The sequence below is a fragment of the Anabrus simplex genome, chromosome 1 (genome assembly GCF_040414725.1).
Source record: "Anabrus simplex isolate iqAnaSimp1 chromosome 1, ASM4041472v1, whole genome shotgun sequence".
Classification (NCBI taxonomy): domain Eukaryota; kingdom Metazoa; phylum Arthropoda; class Insecta; order Orthoptera; family Tettigoniidae; genus Anabrus; species Anabrus simplex.
The window spans coordinates 1195879540-1195903617 of record NC_090265.1 but is presented as its reverse complement, the minus strand read 5'-3'; the positions used below and the strand labels follow the sequence as shown (position 1 = coordinate 1195903617).

General features: G+C 37.7%; 1 protein-coding gene across 1 annotated transcript in view; it reads right to left on the bottom strand.

The window, feature by feature from the left end:
• The window catches only part of nonC (serine/threonine-protein kinase Smg1), a 794437-nt gene that overhangs the window by 577587 nt on the left and 192772 nt on the right, over window positions 1-24078 (bottom strand). The window contains 3 exon segments of the mRNA XM_068225601.1: window positions 3606-3754; window positions 5150-5296; window positions 23720-23931. Coding sequence (XP_068081702.1) covers window positions 3606-3754; window positions 5150-5296; window positions 23720-23931 — 508 coding nt within the window.

Below are 24078 nucleotides of genomic sequence, written 5' to 3'. Positions count from 1 at the left end.
ATTTAAAAAAAAAATTACTGAATGTTTGAAAATTCCCAGGCATGACCTTCTGTCTGACATCTGGACAGAATTTCTTAAAATTTTTAAATGTTCAATTATACAAATTGGAAACTTTCCTTAATATTAAAAAATTTACTTTCCGGATGTGAAGGAAAGAATAACGTTGCAAGTAGCTAGACCATATCGGCAATTATTTTTGGAGATAATTTAGCAATAGAAAGTAAGAAACCTGCCATTTTGAGCAGCTGAATGTTGTAGTTTGGTGGGGGGTATTCCCCCCCACTATTGCTGCACAATGCAGTTGAACGGGTGTTTCCAATGATTCCCGCTCAAAGGACAGATGAGAGAAAGGAATATTGGCCGACTCTATGTCTGTGAGGGATATACTTTTAGTTAAATGTAACTTCAAACTCTCTTAAAACTCCCTGAGCTTTAGCATTATATTTTAAATATGCGAGATATTTTGAAACAAATCAGTATGTCTGCAGAATATGAATGATATTTTACAGTCAAAGTAGGACTAATTCTTACAAAATTGTACGAAACTATTTTTAATCCTCCTATATATATATATATAGTATTGACTAGAATTCAACAAAGAGTTTCATAGTCTGTAAAGGACTAATTCTGATCTTGGCTTATTTAATGTGAGAGTAACTTACAATATTGCTCATTTTTCACATATTTGTAATTTCAGTGTGTAATTCCGTGATATACACATTTTACGGTATGAAGTCCTACATTTCACTATCAGAATCCGGTAACTCTAGGTATATTATATACTTAATGGCATTATCACCATCTTCTTATTCTTATTCTCCCACACCTCCGAGGTTCAAGGTGCGAACAGCATCATGTGGATTTGGCCCTGTTTTACGTTCGGATGCCCTTCCTGACGTCAACCATATAGGGAGGGATGCATTTGCTATTTTATGTATCTCTGGTGATTGGAAGTGTAGTGTGTTGTCTAAATATGAAAGGTAGAGTGTCGGGACAAACACAAAGTCTCCAAGACAAGAATTAATCAGACACTATTAAAACCCCAATCCAGCAGGGAATTGAACCCAAAACCCTCTGACCTAAGGCCTCAACGTTGACCATTTAGCCAACGAGTCTGACAGATTCCAACTTGTCACAAAGGATAACTGAATACTTTTTTTTTTTTTTTTTTGCTAGGGGCTTTACGTCGCACCGACACAGATAGGTCTTATGGCGACGATGGGATAGGAAAGGCCTAGGAGTTGGAAGGAAGTGGCCATGGCCTTAATTAACTCTCTTGGTGCCAGGCGGTAGTGCGAGCATCCGCCCTTTAAATTGCCAGAGCCGATCTGGTCGGCCGTTAACAATCCAGTAGGAAGTTGCCAGAGCCGATTACATCGGCCGGCTTAAAATTCTGTGATATACGTAATTTTGAGGCAACCTATAGTGATGTGCATACTTTTGTTACAACCTGTAGTAAAGGGGCTACACGTTATTGTGTGCCTGGCCTTGCTTTGGCAGTTCTAAGAGGGTGTTATACCTTTCACAAGAGTCGTTTCCTGTGTTTACAAATACCGCTAACCGGTCAGTAAGAGATTGCTCCTTGCAGTGAGTGGATTTGTGACAGGAAAATGGCATATTGTTCACGTGATAATTTTTCAGCATGTACTGATGACAATAAATTAATGCAGTATTTAGAACAGTGCGAAGTTAACGCTGATGATTTATCGGATAGCAATAGGGAATTTAGTTCAGAGAGTAGCGACGAAATTATCCCACGGAATCACCGCACCTAAAGAAGAGACATTTAATTGTGTCTAACAGCACTAAAGCTACTCTGAATATGGTGGTAGATGAAACTAGTGATAACGAATATGATGATTATGTCTCTGGAGAACATTTTGTGGAAATTTGTCCCAATGAACCCGACAACATTCCTCAACCTCCTGTCTCCTTCAAGGAAGTTCTTGTCTGATTCTCCGCCCATATCACACTTCAATTTACTTTTCACTTACTCTCTGCTAAACCTTATAGTCACATATAGTCCTCTATAATTACCCAAATGATGGTCTCCGCGGGACAAGTGTAGCATGCGTGCCTCTCACCCGGGGGTCATGGGTTCAATTCCCGCCCAGGTCAAGAATTTTCGCCTGGTCCTGAGGGTTGGTTTGAGGTTCACTCAATCTAAGTGACCCTAAGTGATTGCAATTGAGGAGATATCTGAGGGTGAGAGGGCGACCCCGGTCTGGAAAACCAAGAATATTTACCGAGAGGATCCGTCTCACTGACCATGATTCACCTCGTAAACTGCGGGTACCGAACTGAGCAGCGGTCGCTTAGTAGGTCAAAGCAAATCACTGCTTTAGTGCTGTACATTTCTTAATTTCGTAAATTCTGTTGTATTGTAAAATTATTTTTCTAATATATACTACAACCGAAAACAAGAAACTATTTCTTCTGAAAACAAAAACTATAATATCAACTACTATTTTTTACTTATTTAATAATTCAGAATTATCTTAATACTGTGTTGTCCGCATGTAGAAGATTTATTGTCAGTATTTGCCAAACATCGATACATAAACGCGAATTTTATCGGTGAGTAAAATTGTCTTGTTTTTATTAGTGACATATGTTTGAATTTTTATTTTTTACGTTTTTATTTTTTTTAGTTATTCTATAGAATTGTATTTAGAAATACATTATACATAAATACGTATATTCTTTTGTATCGTAAATTATTTTTTCAAAGTAGATATTGAGAGAGAAAGTGCGAAAATATTTTTCTCTTCCTAAAAATAAACGTTATCGACAACTATAAATCAACAATAAAACGTCTTTGACTCTTTATAACACTCCAAACCAGTTTCTTATTCTACGTAGTCGGTATGTAGAAAATTTCATGCTGGTATTTGCTATACAGCGGTAGATATACGCAAATTTTAAAATACATGTATTTCCACTGAAAACGGCCTGGCACTTTACAGTAGTAGAGTGGAGGCGGAGCTCTGGCCTCTTCTAGCTGATGGGGAACGGCCGACCAGATCGGCTCTTGGCTCCAAGAGGGTTAAGGTACAGCCCCAGCATTTGCCTGGTGTGAAAATGGGAAACCACGGAAAACCATTTTCAGGGCTGCCGATAGTGGGATTCGAACCTACTATCTCCCGGATGCAAGCTCACAGCCGCGTGCCTCCACGCGCACGGCCAACTCGCCCGGTGATAGCTGAATACAGGAAGTATAAATGAAATTTCTGAGATGAATGTCACAGAAAATTAAGAGAGAGAGAGAGAGAGAGAGAGAGTAAGAAGAGTAGGAAGAATCAGCAGTGAAAAAGTTGACAGAAAACAGAGGAGATTATTTGGACACACTGTACTAAACAAATGAATGAAAAATGGCACAATGGTAAAATTATAAATGAAAGGAAAAAGAAGCTGAGGTGGACCGAGATTACAGTGGATGAAACTGGTGAAGAACAGGACCTGATCTGTAGTATAATGGTGAATGAGGAGTAGTGGAAAGAAAAGAGTGTAATGGCTAGTGGGATCTGGATAACAGATGATGATGATGATGATGATGATGACCGTCAAACAACATCAGGTTATTAAGGAAATCCAACAAGCATTACCTATAATGAATTCCTTGCAGTAAATATCCCATAAATTTTTTAAACTGTTGGGGTTGTATTTCACCGTAAGTGCCTCTTGCCAAATGATGTCTTTGAATCAAATCAACAGTTTCCAGAGTGAAGGAATCCAGTTTACTACTTGCCTTCTTCTGAAATAAAAGAAAAACAAAAAATGTCTTAGATTCTGAACATCCCACAGTGAAATACCATATAAATATTGTGTGCTTAAAATAAAACTGCCAGAAACACCTGCTTGTTCAAGTCAGGTGCTATGCCATCTGGATGCTGCTAGGTACAGTAGCATATTAAATCAACGATTGCTCAGACAGCCTGTCACGTCCTTGGCGATACATGGGTTCCTTTCACTCTAATGTTGCTAGTCCATGAATGAACAACATGTAATCTAAACTGAATTCGCCCCACTGTCTTCGTATTTGTAGCACTCATAAATTCTTCTCCAAAATATATCGTGACTAGTCAGTAATGTAAGAATCATGCAACAACGGTATCTGAACCACTGATATGCCCATCACTCGTCCCACTGTCCTCCACCCACAGCAATATACAAAACTGTGTCATCTCGCCAATGGAAATTTACGACTCCATGGGCAACTGCACTGAAGGAGGATCTGGCTAGTGTCTCTGATACACTAGGTCAAGAAAGAAGTAAGTTCAGGCCCTGGGTACATAGTTGAATGATAATTCAGAAAGAGCAAGATGATCAATCACCCGGTGCAAAGCGGTCCAAAAAGCAAATAACTGCATTCTCCATCAAGATGAAGGAGTACTGGAAATCTCGAAAGGTTGACAAGTGTTAACCATGGCTTTAAGAGGCCGAGACGGTATATTAAAATAATAATAATAATATCACATGCCATTCATAAAAGAGTGGTACTAGTTTCGACGCAAATTACGTGTCATCATCAGCCAGTGATACAATACAGCAAAATAACAATTATTAAGAATTATTAACTCAGGAGTTAAGACCATCGAATGCCACAGCTTATACAAACAAGAGTTATTCTTCACATGAATGACATATGTTTTCAAAATTTCTTTTAACAAGACAAATATATAAACACTTTATGAATTATATGCTTCAAGGTGGATCATCTCTTGTGTGTCAATGGACTTAACAACTGAGTTTCCCACCCTAGATTTTAAAGAATTTTACTTCATGGTCTGATGCACCATATTCTCATTTCATATTTTTGTAGCTATTTAACTATTTTAAATTACTATTGTATGTGTCTCGTGTGTTTTATATTGTTTTTCTGAATGTTTGTATTTTGCATAATTGTATCACTGGCTGATGACAAGTAATTAGTGTCGAAACTAGTACCACTCTTTTATGAACGGCATGTGATATAATTCGCATCAATAAATTATTATTGTACTGAAAAGGTGGATCCAAAATACCTTTAATACACTGGAATAAAACTTAGAAAATGATGCAGGACCATTTTATATTAATTGCATTATAGCACTACGGTACACGTATTATGAATTTAAAGTTTTAAAAGAATGCTGAAAGTAAAACTTACCTTCTGCTCAGCAACAGTAGCCAACTTGATGACAGTAACATGCCATGGTATCAAGGTGAGCAGTTTGCATACTTTTTGACCTACTTGATTATCTGTCGAATTTAAGTGTAAAATACACAAGTCCACCACATCTGATAATATCTGAAACTTTAAAATAAAAAACATGAGCATTCTAAACTGTCAAAAAAGGGATTAATGGAACATATTTTTTAATCTATTACAGTACTTTTGACACAATTGGTACCAGTGACCTTACTGCTTAGACTGAGACCTTGTCTATTCAATGCAGGAAACATCTGAGTCATACTGTCTCTATAATCTTCGCCCTGCAGTGCAGTGTCACAAGACCCTTCAAAACAAAGTAAATATCCGTGAACTGATGTGCTGCAGCAAGGTTAATAGAAGTTATCATTAGCAGAGTATGTATATCTTTGAGCAGGTACGATGAGACATCTTAACAATGTAAAAGCAGCAAGAAGAGTCACTTTGATCCAGGAAGAGTGGACTTCTCGACATGTTGCTGAGAACTTCAATGTCTCTCCGTCTGTCATTTATTGGTTATAGAATCACAACGAGGAAGGTCAGTTCACCAGGCAGGTTGGACAACATCGTTGACACATCAAATCCAAAATGACGAACAATATCTGGTCATTCTGTATTACATCATAACACCAGTCAGAGAACTCCAACAAGACCTCAGAAGGCCAACAGGAATCACAGTATCTGATCAGACTGTACGGAACAGGTTATGCAAAAGAAACTACCCAGATGACCTCCTTGAGTGTCTTGCTTAACACGGCAACATCAAGCAGCCCTCTTTACCTGCAATAGAAGTGTCCGTTTCTACTTATATCCTTAAAGCTCTGTCTTATTTTACCTAATAAATGCATGCACCCTTGCTTTTAACATATTTCACGGTATGTAACGTAAATACTATGGAAACTGAATGAATGAATGAATGAATGAACGAACGAACAAACGAATTACTTAAAAGTGCATTATTTCATTTGGTCTTATCAATATTAGTCCACTTGTGGTACAATCTCCACAGACCTAGTAGTAACATTTCCACAAATATAGTTTCTTTTAAATTACATGCAATACTTTCATCAACTCCATTACTGTCCAGTCCCAAGCCCGGAATTGTTGCACCCTTATAGATAACAATCTGTGCAAGAACTATCACCACTGGATTACCCACAATGCCTAAACTTTGCAAGGTGGGTCTTCAACAGTTGAAGGAATATTTCGCATTTCTTTTCACAGATGAAGCTACATTTAAAAGAGATGCGTGGTAAACTCCAGAAATTGGCATTTTTTAGCATAAGAAAACCCTCATGTCATAGTAGCGAGCACATTTCAGAAGAAGATAGTTTTCCACGGTTTCCCATATTCACATCAAGCAAATATACATATATAAGGCCACAGCCACTACCTTCCCAATCCTAGCCCTTGTCCAACCTTGCCTGACTGAAAACCTTTGATGTGTTAGTGCAACATTAAACCACTAGCAACAAAGTTTGTTTTTTTTTTTTAAAAACATAACATTGTTTTAGAGTTTTGGCTAAAAAAAACTACAAAGCGCCAGGAAAAGATTAGACCTTTGCGGAAATCTGGAAATATGCAGGAAGATCAACAAAAGCTACCCTCCATCAACAACTTGCCTCTATCTGGATTAAAGAAGAACTACCAAAACACTGGACAACAGCCCTCATTCACCCACTGCACAAAAAAGACAAAACTGACCCTAATAACTACAGGGGAATCTCGCTCATAGACATAACATACAAAATTGTTTCAATAATCATCCTTAATAGGATAAGTTCACAACTTGAGAAAGAACTAGGAGAATATTAAGGAGGTTTCAGACCCTGGAGGAGCTGTCCTGATTAGTACAGGAGTATAATGGACTATAAGAGGAGAAGAAACACAGATATGGTGATAACATTTGTAGATTTCAAGAAAGATTATGATTGCATCCATTGAGAATCTCTGTTTAAAATTTTAAGACACCTTGGACTACACCCCAAATTAATAAACATGATAAAATTAAACTCTAACACCAAATCAAATGTGAAGTTTAGTGGTGAAACGTCAGTCATATGAAATTAAAACTGGACTACGGCAGGGAGATGGGCTCTCACCACTATTATTTAATTGTGTTCTAGACATAGTAATGAGGGAATGGTTTAGAAAATGTCCCCCAAAACTAATGATTGACCAAAAAATCAGAACAAAATGGCTGGGTTTTGCCGATGATTTAGCTTTACTAGCAGTTGACATATAAGAAGCTAAACCCTAGATATCAGAACTTCAAAACATTGCAAATAAAACTGGCCTCAAAATATCATTTGAAAAAAAAAAGAAATTATGCCCCAAAAACCAACACAACTAAAAAAAAGTTACCATAAATGGTAATAAAATCAAAATAGTAACTCAATTTAAATATCTTGGAGAAGTAATAACACATAACCTAAATGAAAAAATCTCAATCCAAACAAGAACAAATACATTAGCTAAAGCACAAAAATTAACATGGGATATCTACAAAAAGAAATGTCTATAAATAAATGCAAAAATAAAACACTACAACACAGTTATAAAACATACGCAGCAGAAATATTTCTTCACCTGAATAAACAATCAAAGACTGACAGACTTCAGAAAATTGAAAGGAGGATTGGAAGAACATGTAACAACAAAAAATACCAGAAAGATGAACAATGGCAGATACCTAATAAAGTTGTGTACAAAGAGCTAGAACCCATTACAGATACTATGAGTAAGAGGAGACTGGGATTCTTTGGATATATCATGAGGACGTACGATTTGAGACTTCTGAATCAACTAGTACAACACAATCTCGTCTCAAAAAATACCACAACAGGATGTAAATGGATCAGAGAAGTAAGAGAGCATCTGAAGGAAATAGGCCTTACAACAGAAGACACCACAAATAAGATAAAACTGAATACAAAACTCCTATTTACCCTTACACGAAACAAACGAACAACACGCACATTTTCAACCGAGGAAAGGGCACAAAAAAGATCGGAGCATCTGAAGAAGTACTGGAAGGACCACAAAGCCCGAACAATACTTTCAAAGAGACCTGAACGATGGACTGACTAAAGTCATCCTATGCGGTCATAAATGAAGAAGAAGAAGAAGTAGAAGAAGTAGAAAAAGAAGAGTATAGGCCAGCATTGTTGGTCACTACTTGGACGATATGTCCTTCCTCCTCACCTGAACAGTGAGAAATATAGCACAACCGTTTCTTGGTAGAATCATTGTGCTCCACCACATTTCACTTGTCTGTCATGCAGCACTTAAGTGATCATAGTCCATGGAGATGAGTACGCCATGGTGGGCCAGTTAAATGGCCTCCTTGGTCAGCTGATTTAACTCCCATGGATTTTTTCTTGTGGGATTACATGAAGACTTTAGTTATTCGAACCCCATAGAAAGAGAAGATCCAGGAAGCTTTTCAGGTTATTTGTGACATACCACACATCTTAAACAGAGTCCTAAGGTCACTACTACTCAGTTTTGAACAGTGCATCGAAGTAGAAGGGGGCATATTGAACTTTTAATGTAATCAAGCCATTTGGCGTATTGTTTCTTTTGTTCAGTATTTCATTTCAGTTACAATGCGAGTACACAAACATCTCACCTTTCATTCTCTCCCCTTCCTTTCCTGTCACTGAAGCACAGCAGCGAGCAGAGGCTTAAGCTCTGGCACAGCAAACATGGCGAGTTCGTCGGTTTGAATCACGTGCCCGGAAATAACAAAGTAACCTAATTTTCTTGAAACAAAAAATTTTCTCCGCCTATCTGACTGTACCATCATTCTTTACATAACACAAAGAACATTCCTGATTTTTTTGTTGGCATAATTTAGATACAACCTGTATAGCAAACAATTTGAACAGGTGCATAAGGTTTTGTACCTACACAGCCAGATTACTGAAGATTTACAACCAGATTCAAATTTTAAGTCATTTAAAGCTTAGTGATATAAGTTTCAGTTCTGAGGTACTGTAAGTGCTATGTGAATTTAGTACGCCTACGTCTATCCTACAAGCAGACAGACACAAAAGACTAAAATCACAAGTAGAGTGACTTGAAGATATGGATCTTGCCAAGGATGTTGCAAATTTCTTGGTCAGAAAATCTCCAATGCAGTGGTACTGAAGTACAGTCACGCAAAGAACTAACGCATGGTATTCTATAAGTTCCACATATGCACATTTGCATATGCAGTAATTCAGAGAGTATGGTTCATAATCTCCTGAAACAGTTTGGTTGAATGGCTAATGTTATTCAATTATTCTGGGCAAATGAAATGAAGAAATGTCAGGAATTCAAGTTCACATTAGCTTTTGTTAATATGGTAAATTTAAAAGTCCTGAACCTTTTTCCAGTCATTCAACTGGGTCAGGAATGGAATGATGAAGCACCAATCTAACAGCGAGGATAGGAACTGTACTGGCTGCCGAAGCCTCTTGCACTCTGTTAGGGCAATGACTGATGATTGACAGATGAAATGAAATGATACTGGAGTGCATTGCTGGAATGAAAGATAACACAGAAAACCGGAGTAGTCTGAGAGAAATCTGCCCTGCTTCTGCTTTGTCCAGCACAAATCTCACGTGGAGTCTGGGATTTGAACAACGGAACTCAGCAGCGAGAGGCCGGCATGCTGCCACCTGAGCCACACAGCCTCTAAATTAAGAAATACATATGACACTTGTAATTAGTGTTATTCTTCCAAGTTCAATAGTACAATTCACAAGCTGCTCCGTAGCTGTGCTAGGTGATGTGTATGGATGAGGCACAGGTAAACACAGAACAGATCCAAACAGAGTGATTCCTGTCCAGGATATTTTTTTCTTAATGTGCATTTTAATAATCCATTTCATTATTCACCTCATAGATGTCATTGCTAGTTAAATATGGGTAGCTTATTAATAAATCTCAGTCAATCCTCTGTGTCTGTCTGTCTCTGTCTCTCTCTCTCTCTCATGAAACATGACCAGATTTCTTGTCCATTCGTGAAAAGCCCAAGGGAATGTCTTTATATATTTTACTATCCATAGGGTGGCGTGCACCATCTTAGAGTAAATTACTCCGGAAGTAGCGTCTACTAAAGAAGTCCATACTACAGAAGTAAACTACTACGGTAGTTATTTACCCCGGAGGTAATGTCTGAGAGCTGAAGTACAATTTACTCTTCTAGTTACTACTATAGAAGTAGCGCTCGTTATTTGCGGAGAAGTGTTATGTTCATGTACCTTCTTTAAAGAACTCAAAATGGATAAGGTTATGTGCGATAGGAAATGGGTGAAAAACGTAAGCGAAAAAGATAAATGCTTGTTAGTAGAGATAATGAGGATGTATGCAAAGGATGTAGAGTGTAAGAAACACGATGTAAAGATGCTGGATAAAAAAAGAAATGCAAGAAAAGCCGTGACAGAAGAATTCAATGCTTCGAGTGGAAGTAAACGCAGTGAAGAACAACTTAAAATTCTGTGGAAGGACTTAGTGAAGGCTAAGAAGCAGAAAGCCACGGACACACGGGAAAAAATTAAAACTGGTGGTGGTCCACAGACAACGCACATTGATGATATATCAAAAATAATAATTGAAATAATGCCCCAGGTTTTCGATGGTATTAATTCAGTTCATGATGATGCGATAGCAGCTAATCACACGACAATAATAATAATAATAATAATAATAATAATAATAATAAGCCTATACACAGAGCTGATGACACTTACGCTGATGCTATGTATAATGATAAAGAAGTGGGCCCAAGTCTAAACATTCCGGTGGATCATGACGTTGAAATTTCTATCACTGATACTGCTGGAAGTCCGAAGGTTGGCAAGTGTAAAATTAACTCTTATTCGATAAGAAAATATTGTTGAAATTGTTCATAAACCTCGTAAGTGTAAGTGCTGATATTCTTATGGCTATGCTGTGGTAAAGACAAATACCGTATTTTGTTGTATTACAGATCTTGGAAGTACTGAAAGAATTAGAAGACGCCCTAGCAGACAGGACAATGAGATACATAAGCGGCATGAAGAGCTACATAAGATGCGTCTAGACTTCCTTCGCATAGAACACGAAGAGAAGATGTCAATAATGAAGAGAGAGAGAGAAATGCAAGAGGAAGTACACAAAATGAAAATAAACGTTTTAGAAATATTTAAGAACAAAATATGTTCAATGCTCGCAGAAAACTCGGTCAACTTTGTGACTTACTTAGATCACGCGAGTTAAGTATGCGAAATTGTATCGATAACGGCGGATTGAAATTTCGAACAATGTGTAAATATTTTCACCCTATACTGTTTGCCAGTTTTGTCAGTAATTTCATATGAAGTATGTTTATTTACAGTTTAAATATTATCATTTTATTTAGTTCACATTTTATTTAGCTTAATTTAGAGCAAAATGTTCTCATAATACTGTCTTTATTTACAAGGAAACATGGAAAAATGCACTACGCCTAGCTGGTTTTCACATTCATGAAAAGTAATCATTTATAATAGCTCGCCGAATGGCATTTCTTGCTATATTTTCTTCGTGATTCACAAATTCAATGTTTTTGTTGTTACTGAACAAGTCTCTTTCTTCATACATATCGCCTACATCCAGAGCGGAATTGTGGAGGACTGCCGTAGTTACTATTGTGTTACCGCATGCCGTAGGCGTGAAGCGTGTTTCATTTTCGAGGATTTGGAATTTTTTTTCCACACTCCAAAAGTGCGTTCCACAACATTGCGGGTTTTTGCATGAGCAGTGTTTTACCGGTGTTCAGCGGGTGTATTTGGTTCTAGGAGTGGTGTCATGAGGAATTTCGTACAGGCATAACCCTTATCTCCCACTAACATTCCATTATATAAACCATTCTCAAAGTTCGCTGCAACAGCACTATTGTCCTATATTCGTGCATCGTGCGTAGAACCAGGCCATCGGCAAACAATATTCATGATCTTCATACTTGCATCACAAATAACTTGAGTGTTTATAGAAAAATACCCCTTCCGATTTCTGAAAAGTTCGCCGTTGTCACCGGGAGGGCACAAAATGGGAACATGCGTACAATCAATTGCACCCACGATGTGGGAAACCTGCCAACGTGAAGAATTTCCTTTTATTTTCAGAACATTCATCATCATTTGCAGGCATATGTATGTACCTCCCTCCTAACCTCACTATTGCTCTAACCACGCGATGAAAGATACAGCCAGCAGTCGTGTGGTGAACGTTTATTAGATCACTGGCAACTAACTGAAATGTTCCAGTACGAAACACTCGCAGGGCACACAGTAACTGTATACAGCTGAATTTCTGTCTGAATTTTGTTGTAAATTATCTACAAGTAGATTTAGAAGGAAAGTAAAGGATTCCTTCCTAAGGCCAAAACGTTCCTTAAACTCTCTCTCCATTTACATATCGTACGGATCTCACCTTTCACGCACTGTATGCACTATTATATTTCTGTCATTTTCTTCGTCGAGATCGTCAATATAATCTAAGTAATCCATAACCACGTTTGAAACGTCTTCCTCTCATATACGATATAGTATTCAATTAGTCAACAAGTCTGATCCTAGCTTACTCCACGCAAGACGTGAGAGTAAATTCTAACCTATATTCGTGCGTTATTTACTTCTTTAGTAATATACTACAAGATGGTGCTCATCAACATTTTACTCTTGTAGTAATTTAGTCCAGGAGTATCTCAAAGGACTAAAATACTTCGAAAGTAATTTACTCTCGTATGGAAGTCACGGAATGCTAACTTCAGGAGTACTTTACTACGGAAGTAGAACTTACTCTTGGTTGGTGCATGCCACCCATAGTTCGATATCCTTGTGTTTACAACCGTCATTCCTATAATGGTACAGTTTGTGGACCGTAGGTCAGCTGTGTTGGCGCTGGTGAATGCATTTCAGAAACAGAAGTTGATTGTAAGGAAGGTATTCCCAATTTTACTGCTAAGTGATGGGACAAGTTTTATCAGAACATGCTCAAGAAGCAGAGAGGCATTCTGCAGTTCCTGCCATAGTGCACACTTGTTTACATCGCTGTATCCAGCTCAACATGTTGCATGGAATTCTTAATTGGAGTGACGCTCAGTTCACTCACCAACTACTCTTTGTTCCATGTTGACATCAAATTTAATCATTTATTATTCTTTGTTCATCCATCAAATGTATCCAAGTCACTTTATTACCAACAAACAATTCTTTGATTTAATACAGATTCAATACAAAAATCACCCAGATCATACCTCAAAAGGCAGTTCAGTGATGGTCTGCTTGTCAGGCAACGATCAAGGTGATACCTTGACCTCCAAAAATAGTCTGACCTGAACCCAATTGAGAATTTCCAAGGTCTAATGAAGAGGACTCTGCGGGAATACTGCCGTTGCATGAACTGAAAAGGAAATGCTGTAGACAATGGTGTTCAACCTTTGGGAAGAACTGGCCCTTAAGAAGGGGCTCTGCCAGACCCTCACTCCTACTGTGCCCAATCAACATTGATTATAGAGCACAAGGGTCAGCAGACCCGATACTAAATTGCTTTCTTTTCTTCTCTCTTTTCAGACTGACGTTAAATCTCACGGCACATTTTTATTTCTTATTTAGTCCTTGAGGGCAAGGACCAACACCAGAAAATAAGTAAAAAACATCTGCAAAAGATATAATACTATCCATGCATGGTAACGTCCACATCTCTCCTAGTAACAAGTAATCAGTATAATTACATTGAAAAGAAAAGGAAAACCCAGCTTGCTAGGAGAATTTGAACATATGCCTGCTACCAATATCTACACTGTCAGTTCAACCTAATGCCTTTACCCATACAGATAAATACATGGCTCCTTGACTCATTTTGTTTTCTTTCTGATGTTCCCATTTGATTTTGATTGTAGAGACTGAAGTTAAGTCTCAGGGCACCTTCACTTTCTTTCTTGTTTAGTTCTCATACGCAGTGCCAAAACTTGAAGAGCTGCACAGAATAAAATAATATACCGGGTGAATCACCTAAAACTTGAACCCCAAATACAGTAGAACCTCGATGTCTCGAATCACCTCGGGAGCTAAATTTTATTTCAAGATATAGAGAATTCTGTTTCTGAGTGCATATAACACATAACTGAATCATATGTATCTACACGCTTACACCAAATAAATTTTTTAACAGTATTTCAAAATATACAAACTCTATTTTATAGCATCACTTTAATTACAACCCTTATTATAGTAACATTTTAGAAGACAGAATACGTACATAATGTACAGTCATGAAACAAGACACATACCTCCGTTAACACTTTGAAAAATATCTGGTAATCTCTTCTGTTTTTTTTTTTCTTCCATACATTTTTTAACAATATTTATTGCTGCGAAAACACTGTCATTTACATTCGACTGACTGTATGTAGGATCGAAGAATAGCCACTGCACTTAACGCCTGGTCTGCTGACGGTACAGGAGAAGGCAACAATCCTCCTCGTCCTCCTCCTGTTCTGAAGCTCCCGAGTCAACTTCCAAAAATCCTGCTTTGTGGAAGCAGTCTACAATTGTTTCCTGCTTCACATCTGCCCACGACTTACTCAGCATTGTTATCGAATGTAGTAGATTAATGTTTGTTAATGACTCCTTGGATTAAATTCCTCTCAGAATTCTCTGAACAACCCTCTTCCTATTGAAATGCTTCAAGTTTTCAATCACACCTTAGTCCATAGGCTGTAGTTTGGATGTTAAATTTGATGGCAAGAAAACTATGTGCACTACCTTTAACTCCTGAACGAGCACCTTGGGATGAGCAGGGCTGTTGTCTATGAAAAGGAGGATATTCCTCATTCTGTGTTAAAACTTCTCGTCAATACCATGTAGGCAAAATTCGTAAATGGAGCTTGTCATCTGAGACTTCGGGGTTTGCTTTCATACGTAACTGGTAATTAATTCACACCCGAGAAACAGCGCGGATTTGCCAATTTTTCGGTCACTAGAAGTTTTAGCTTTTTGGTTTCCAGCATCACTGCAATCCTTTCTTTCTTTCTGGTCTAACTGCGAGCTCAGCGGCCGAAATTACATTCAGGACGCGCTGCGGGCATAGCCCGTAGTAAGGTTTGACAATTCGCTAAAAATCGAGAACGAGCTATGCACGCATTCTGGTGGTTACATCGTGTTTTCTAATGTATTAGTTACGAGAGTATTTAAGCAGATGGCAGTATTATATGTCTAAGTCAGAGAATTTACGATATATTTGAACAGCATGCATCAGTAGATTTTGTCACTCAGTGAGCTCTAAGACATGGCTTCTCGTGGCAAACACGTGCTTGACGAAAGTGATATTTTTGTTATTTTATGATATATTATAAGTTTATGTGCAAATGAACATATTATTGACATATGAATTCAAAACAACTTCTTGCATTTCATTATGATTGGAGTTCGTTTTACGGCCTAGCTCATGTTCCCGCGTATTTCATATTTGCGTGAATACGTAAGACTGTCTACATATTCGTAAAGTTGTCTGTTTAGAAGACTGTATTTTCTCTTTCTCAGAAGTCTTTTGTGGTAAATGGAACAATATTTTTACATTTGAGTAACTTTTAACAAAATTTATCAATTAAAATAAAATTTCGTAAGAGCACCCATTTTCATTATTGTAATTATTACTATTATTATTACTGAAAAATTATTATTTTTATATCGTACTTATTATCGTTGTTGTTTTGTAATTGCAATGCACATTTTATATTAGTGAAATAGGGTAAATATTACTGTATTTCAGAAAAATGTACTTGCTTCGTTATCCGTCAGACCTTTCCTCCATTCGCAAATCATGGTATAATATATAAACAATTTTAAAATCTCAAGTGATAGTTGACATGATCTAAAAAGCGCTTTTGAAAATTAGATGCTCAAACAAGCACAAAGAAAACAGAATCATGTCAATATCTCCTACAGGTACAGAGATATAATATTTTAAAGATCCTTAAAAATTCCCAGTCCAGAACGTTTGTTAGGGATATTAAGGCCCAGACCGGAATGGGTTAACTGTTCCTCACAAACCACAAATGCCGTATTGCACAGTTAATTTGTACAAAATTCGAGTTACAGAGTATTTTTTGCTTCAAGGGAAGAAATGTTTGCTTCAAGAGATATTCATGTAACCGAATTTCAAGTAATAGAGAAATACACATGAAGAATCGGACAAACAGTCGGGAAATTTGTTACTTGGAGATACTGAAAATTTGAGTAACTGAGGTTGAAGATATCGATATTCGACTGTATTTCTGAAATGGAACGTGCTACTGATGTGCTGTTTTCACAGATATAAAGTGTAACCAATTGAAGTCCATGTACAGAGCGAAGAAATGCTACAGATTTTAATTGTTAATAGAATGTGTATTACTTTTTTAACATTCCATATGCAACAATGCATATTGCCATTAATAAAACTACAGTAAATTAGAATGACAATGGTGGTGGTGTTTTTTCCCTTCACGATTCTAGTACAAGTAGTTCACGAGCTATAGTAGTTTGAAAATTGTAAATACCGACAGTTGTCTGCTCCATTCAACTGCTTACTTCTTATGTTCTTATGTTTGTTTCCTTTGCAGTACACTGATTGCATTGCAACTTCCTTGTCACTTCCTTTGTGATAGTTCAAAAAGACATAGTGGAAGATGGTATTTACCAATGTTGAGAATCCGACATGTTAATGGTGTATAGACAATGCAGGAAGAATGCTGTTCATTCTCATGCTCTGTACGCAGAACGATATCCCAACAGACATTACCAGTCTCGATAATTTTTTTGAACCTCCTCAAACAATGAAGTGAAAATGGAAGTGTAATACCTAGAAAAAATAACAGAAGCAACTGAGTGACTGGTGAAGAGGGTGAAATTAATGTTCAAGCTGCTGCTGTTGTACAGACTGAAGTTAGGTCTCAGGGCACAATTCTCCATCATCATAAGTTCTATCCGTGTCATGTCTCTCTTCATTTATAAACCCTTGGAAAGAATCCTCCTTACGAGAATAGCATCGCTTAACGAATCTGTAATCCCACCAGAACAAGCTGGTTTTAGAAAAAAACTGTAGCTGCACTGATCAAGTTTTGGCCCTTGTCACTCACAATGAGACAGGCTTTCAAAAGAAGTTAGAATCAACAGCTGTCTTTATCAATCTGACAAGTGTGCACAATACTGTATGGTGGCATGGATTGATTCTGTAAGTGCTAGAAGCAATTTCTTGTTTGGAAATTGCAAATCTAATTTCCCACATACCTTGTGAAAGAGAGATGGTAGTAATCCTAGGTTATTCCAAGTCATAAAGAAAACTAAATAATGGTCTGCCTCAGGGAGGTGTGTTGGCCTCAGTTCTCTTCAAGCTCTCCACTCATGATTTACCACCAACCATAGCTACAAAATTCATTTACGCTGATGATATTGCACTGGTAGTGCAAACTATGAGCCAACTGCCCTATTTGGTGGTGAAAAATTAAGGTACAACCAGGTTGCAAAATATCTAGGAGTCATCTTGGACAGAACTATGTGCTACAAAGAGCACCTCACCAATCTCTCTCAAAAAATCACTGCAAGGAATAACATCCTGCACAAGCTTTGTGACAGTTTCTGAGAAGTCTTGACCAACGAGTATCAGTATTGTTTACTCTGCAGTAGAATAATGCACTCCAATGTGGCAGGAAAGTGCACACATACATAAAGTAGATACCAAGCTGAACGATACCATGCAATGAATAACTGATATTGTGAAGTCAACCCCATGCCATTGGTTACCTGCACTCAGTCATATCCCACCACCAGACCTGAGAAGAAAGGAAGTTCAGCTGAGAGAACCAAAAATGATCTGGGTATTTCCCCTATTACCAATTCACCAGGAATTTTGTTACCCACTGCCACGACTTCAATTCAGGAGATCAGCAAGTGTACTGTCCGGTAAACTCATCTAAATCAGTGTTGGCAGGATGAATGATCAAATGCAACATCCTGAACTAGCATCCATGAGTTAAATCCAACAAAGGAAATGAAGGGTTTTAACCTACCAAGAAAATTATGGTGTCACCTAAACAGATTGAGAACCAAGCATGGTCACTGCAAACACTTGCATCACATGTGGGGGTGGATAGATTCTCCAATGTTTGAATGCAATGAGGAGGAGCAGACAATTGAATCCAGCACTGCCCTCTGCATTCCTACTCTGAAAGCTCCAGCAACCTGTTTCATCTCACAGAAGGTGTTATCAAATGGCTGCAAAACATATACTTTTGAATTAGTTCAATACTTGTAATCACCATAAGACTAAATACATCCATCAAGATCTGCACTGAAAAGATTTTGAGAATCGTGTTAATTTCTGTACATGAGCATTTGACAAATACACCAGATTTATCAAGCATTGTGTTTAGTAATGAAGCAACATTTCCAAACCATGGCCAAGTGAACCTCCAGAACATGTACTATTGGTCAGTCAGGTGGAACATCAGCATCCACGGAGTTTAAATGTGTGGTGTGGAATAGTGAATCATCAGCTCATAGGCCCATTTTTCATAGAACACTAGATTCTCAAAAGTATCCCAACCTCCTAATAAACCAAACTTCACAGATGTGAGATGATGTTCCACTGCAGACTAGGAGGAACATGCTATGAGCACGATGGCTGTCCAGCGCATGACGTACAACCACTTGTCTTCACTGATAGTTTCCTAATCACCAAGTGAGTTAGCTGTGCAGTTAGGGGCATGCAGCTGTAAGCTTGCATTCAGGAGACATGGGTTCGAACCCCATCATCGGTATTTCTGAAGATGGTTTTCCATGGTTTCCCATTTTCATATCAGGCAAATGCCGGGGCTGTACTTTAAGGCCATGGACGCCTCCTTCCCACTCCTAGTCCTTCCCAATCCCATCGTTGCCATTAGACGTGTGTCAGTGCGAAGTAAGCAACCTGCCTGCACTGAAATTTCTGATGAAATGGTAGAACATATGCATCAGTCCTTACATGGCACACTGGAATTTTATATTGAAGCGGGTGGCTGTCATCTTGAGCACAACATCTGAAGGCCAATGCTATTTCTTCTTCAGAATCCAAAGCATTTGTTTTGTAACCGTACGTATGTACGATCCCCGAGTTTTTTAGGTTAGGAAATTTTGTATATAGTTTGTAAGGTCAAAATCCTGTAATTTTGTTTATTTACCATGTAAAAACGTAATATTATAAGAAGAATGTATAGTTAGGGAATATTGCATATGTTCATCATTATATTTTGTATAAATTTCCGTTTGGGTAAGAGTCTGTAAATATGGCCTAGCCGTAAGGATTGTGCAACCGGGAAAACTGCGACTATATCGGGAAGGACGGTTGAAGTCAGTTGGATGTGTTGCAACAAGTGGCTTGAAAACACGGGGTACGGCAGGTTGTATCGGTTGAAGAATTGGAGTGAATCAATGTGGACATACATGAGTGGACGGTCTATGTCACATCATATACTCGATAACCAATGCGAGGGCTTTGTTTTGAGCAAGGTTTGGGTTGACAGAGTGACGCGGGAAGAAGTGCCGGTGTGAGCGTTGCTACCAGTGAACTTTTCAGGCCGCTATAACCACGTGTAGCAAGCATATATAAGTGTGTACGCGTGTGTGGCGAGTTATTCTGATTCTCATTCTGATTCTCATTCGGTTTCTGACTCTGATGCTGATACTGTGTGTTTCTCATTTGTACTGGTCTGCGGGAGCGACGTATTTGCGCAGTTTGCTATACGATCTGCTATTGTTCGGAGTATCTGTTGCGGAGTGAACGTGGTATAATCTCAACGACTTACCGGCTTTGCAGTGGACTTTCTGTATAAGGAAGTGTTTGTTTGGAACTTGTCACCCGAGTATGCAGCTTCAGTTGATGGAGAATTTTGCTGTTTGCTTGCCTCCGGAGATGTAACGCTTTCTGTCCAGCCAGCAATTGGAAAGAATTCAAGACGTCGACGAAGAAGTGTAAATAAGGTTAGGGATGCTCGTCGTAAAGAAGGTTGCATCCATATGTAGAGAAATAGTCGTCGTACTTTTCTCTACCAGATTAGGATTCACGGTAACAGTGGAGTGCAGTGGGGCTCTTACCTGGAGGTATGTTAAAAGTATAGTGATGTTCTATTTTTTAGTGATGATTTTAATGATGTGTAATTTGCCTTTGTAGACGGCAAACGAAGAAATCTCGTGAAGAGATGAATTTGTTGGGTAGTATTGTGTATATTAGCTCTATGTAAACAGCAAGCACTAAGTGGGTTGCATAAGTGTTTATTTTTGTTGGTGCTTGTCACATATGAGTTCTTATTCTGGGAGTAAAGTCATAGAATCAAACTTAATGTGAGTCTTTTGTCAGTGGAGTAAGGCTGAACCTGGCATGTTACCCAAATTTAATTTCAGGGGTTATATAGCAACAGGTAAGGTTATAAAGCAAGTCTGGAGCCTCGTCAGCCTGATGACCGTCGCCTTGGGAGAGGGAGTGGCTCGTTGCTCTACATAATTAAATATTCCTGCAATTGTTTTGCAGGTGGCGCCCATTATCCTTGTTATTTACACTTAGTTGAGTCAACGTTTATCTGTTCAGTATTTCAATAGCTTGCGGTAGTTTCAGTTTGTTCACTTCTTTTTTAAGTTAGTGCTGATACATGGAGGAGACAACTGTCAGTGTTAACCATTTTGAAACTATGATAGCGTGTTACTACAGCGTGGATCATAAATCAGTTGTCAAAAATACGTTTGATGCAACAGTACTAAACAAATGAAAATACAGTTTTATTATCAACATAGAAACACATGTACAGTTCAATGAAGCTAAGGAAGATGCTCAAAGTGGTTTCCATGCTGTTCTAAGCAAACATTTCATCTTTACAACACTAATTTACAAATTTTGTCACAAATCTTCCAGGACTGTAGGTTTTCAAATTCTGATTGCATTTGTTCCTTCAAATGCTCAACATCACGAATCTTGACTGTATAAACCTTATTTTTTAGTATACCCCAGACTGAAAAATTCATGGATGTGAAATCTAGGAATCGTGGAGGCCATTCAAGAGTACCCCGTCTGCCAACCCATTAATCAAAGTTCTAATTTAGAAAATCTCTCACAATAACTCCATAATGCACCCCTGCATCCATATCAACTATTCTTTAACCACTATGTTGTTCCAAAGAATGCTTTTGTAAAAGTTGGGATCGGCTTCTTGTCTAATTGTGTACAACTCTCAGAACTGCATTCGCCTCTATGAATGATCTTCATTTAAGATCAGCTTTTTCTGCATCCTTGGTAGGCTTATTTGTGCTATTCCATACTCTTTGGATGTTTTTCTCTGAGATTTAGTCTGCGATTGCACAAAACATTGTTTTCTTCTGTAGTAACATACTTTGGCCTGCCTGAACAAGGAATCTCCGCAACTGATCCAGTCTCTTTACATCATAAATTTAATTTGTGAACACCCTGTCAAGATGGAGGTTGGATGTTTGGAAAACGTTCCACAAACAAATCACAATCATCACTGTAATTATCCTCATGTTTTCACAATGTCTGCAAAACAAATACATGCTGTTCTATAGTTAACTTTCTATTCATTGTCTATCAGATTTATTTATTTATTTATTTATTTATTTATTTATTTATTTATTTATTTATTTATTTATTTATTTATTTATTTATTTATTTCATCTATTCATTGTCTATCAGATTTATTTATTTATTTATTTATTTATTTATTTATTTATTTATTTATTTATTTATTTATTTATTTATTTATTTATTTATTTATTTATTTATTTATTTATTTATTTCATATGCAGAAAAATATGAGTTTACAAACAATGATATTTTTTTTTTTTTTACAACTATATACATTTGAGTAGTCTTAAAAACATACAGAATGAAACTTAGATCACATGATGTAGTCATGTCAGAGTTGAATGTCCAACATGCTTAACACTTTCATAGTTTCATCAGTGGCCTCATGGATGTCCTGCATTGTTCCGCTGAACTTCCTGAGCGGGCAATCCACAGTAATATGTTGGAAAGTCTAGGACATGTCTGCATAGTCACATCAAGGGTTCTCAGTTACCTTCCACTTATGCTTCCAGTACTGACATCTGCCACATTGGATTCTTATTCGATTTAATGACGTCCAGACTTTTCTGGGTAGGTTGAAACCAGGACAACGTTTAATTGGATCCAGGATTAAGCCTAGTTTGTCTGGGTTTGAAGAGAACCACATACTGTGCCATGTTTGATTCATGTTGAACTGTTTTTTAATCAGTCTCTCACCTAGTACCCATGATGCTTCCCTTGAATTTAACCTGAGGCGCTGATGTGAGCAGTCCTGATGTATTGGAGAGATAAACAACAGGCTCAAACTGCTAGTGTCAACTGACTTACGGGTACAATACACTAGTCAAGTTCACAACTGACTACACTGGCAAAACAAAGTCCAAGGATTGCTAGTGACAACTGACTTATGGCCCACCCTGTACTAGTACTGAAATCTGGAAGGGGGCAAAAACTAATTTACTCTAGTTTCTTTCCTACTTGCTTAATGTCGCACTAACACATCAAAAGTTTTCGGCAATGGAAGGATGGGAAAGGGCTAGGATGGGAAAGGGCTAGGATGGGGAAGGTAGCAGCCATAGCCTTAATTAAGGTATAACTCCGGTATTTGCCTGGCGCGAAAATGGGAAACCATGGAAAACCACCTTCCGAGCTGCCGACGGTGGGATTCAAACCCACTATCTCCCGAAAACAATCTAACAGTTACACGACCCTAACAGCATAGCCAACTTACTCGGTTTACTGTAGTTTTATTTTGTTGCATGAATAGGCATTGTTCCATTAAAAAAAAGATGGAACTTTCTGAAATAAATACAGCCTAATAATGATTAAAATCTGTGTAAGGGCTACAATTATGAGGCCTTGGTTAAACATTTTTGTGAAAACAGCACATCATAGCACCCTCCATTTCAGAAATATTTTGGGTGCAAGTTTTACGTGATTCACCATATATACTCATAATCCCTAACACTGCTGTAAACGTTCTTGTATAAACCTGGCACTGGGACCGAGCCGAAAAAGGTGTAAAGAGTGCACTCATTCTCCTTCTAGTGACTAAACGTGACAAAAGATTGAGAATTTGAATCTCAAACATATGAAGGATAACAAAGACTTCCACCCAAAAATGATACTGCAGAGCTAAATTAATGGCAAAGGCAGGGAAGAGAGCAGCTAAAAAACTTGGAGTGATTCAGAACAGTTTCAGAAGAATAGAAGATTAAAATAAATTTGTTAAAATTGTAGTCAAATTACTTTGACAAACAAGGTGCCCACAAAAGATTCTTTGTATTAGCTGTTTTAGTTCCACCATAACCTCTTACTGTGACAAAGAACAAAGCAAACAACAAAGAAACAAAACAGTAAACACAATAGTTTTAAAAGTAATTAGTAATAATATTAGAAAAGCAAAGTAAAATAAAATAGTGTATTTACCTCCCAAGGAATATTGACAGCAGACAGCAACTGCTCCAAATTATCAAACACACTCAATGCTATGCTGGGTACTGGTGTATGGCCAGTTACGATGATTGCATTTATGAGTTTTGTGAACTCTGGTGTTTGCTGCAACACACTTAGGTATGTAACTGCTTGGAAGAGTAGTTCCTGAGTCCAACCTAAAACTAAATGTAGAACTTCTTCACAAGCTCCCTGTTGAAAACAACAAAATACATAAGATAGAGAAAATAACAGATTTTAAGAAAAGTACTGATAGAATAATTTTTAAAAGCATAACTCTGACATGTTTGCAACTAAAGCTGTATTGGGCATGGCAGAAAGCTCACAACAATTGT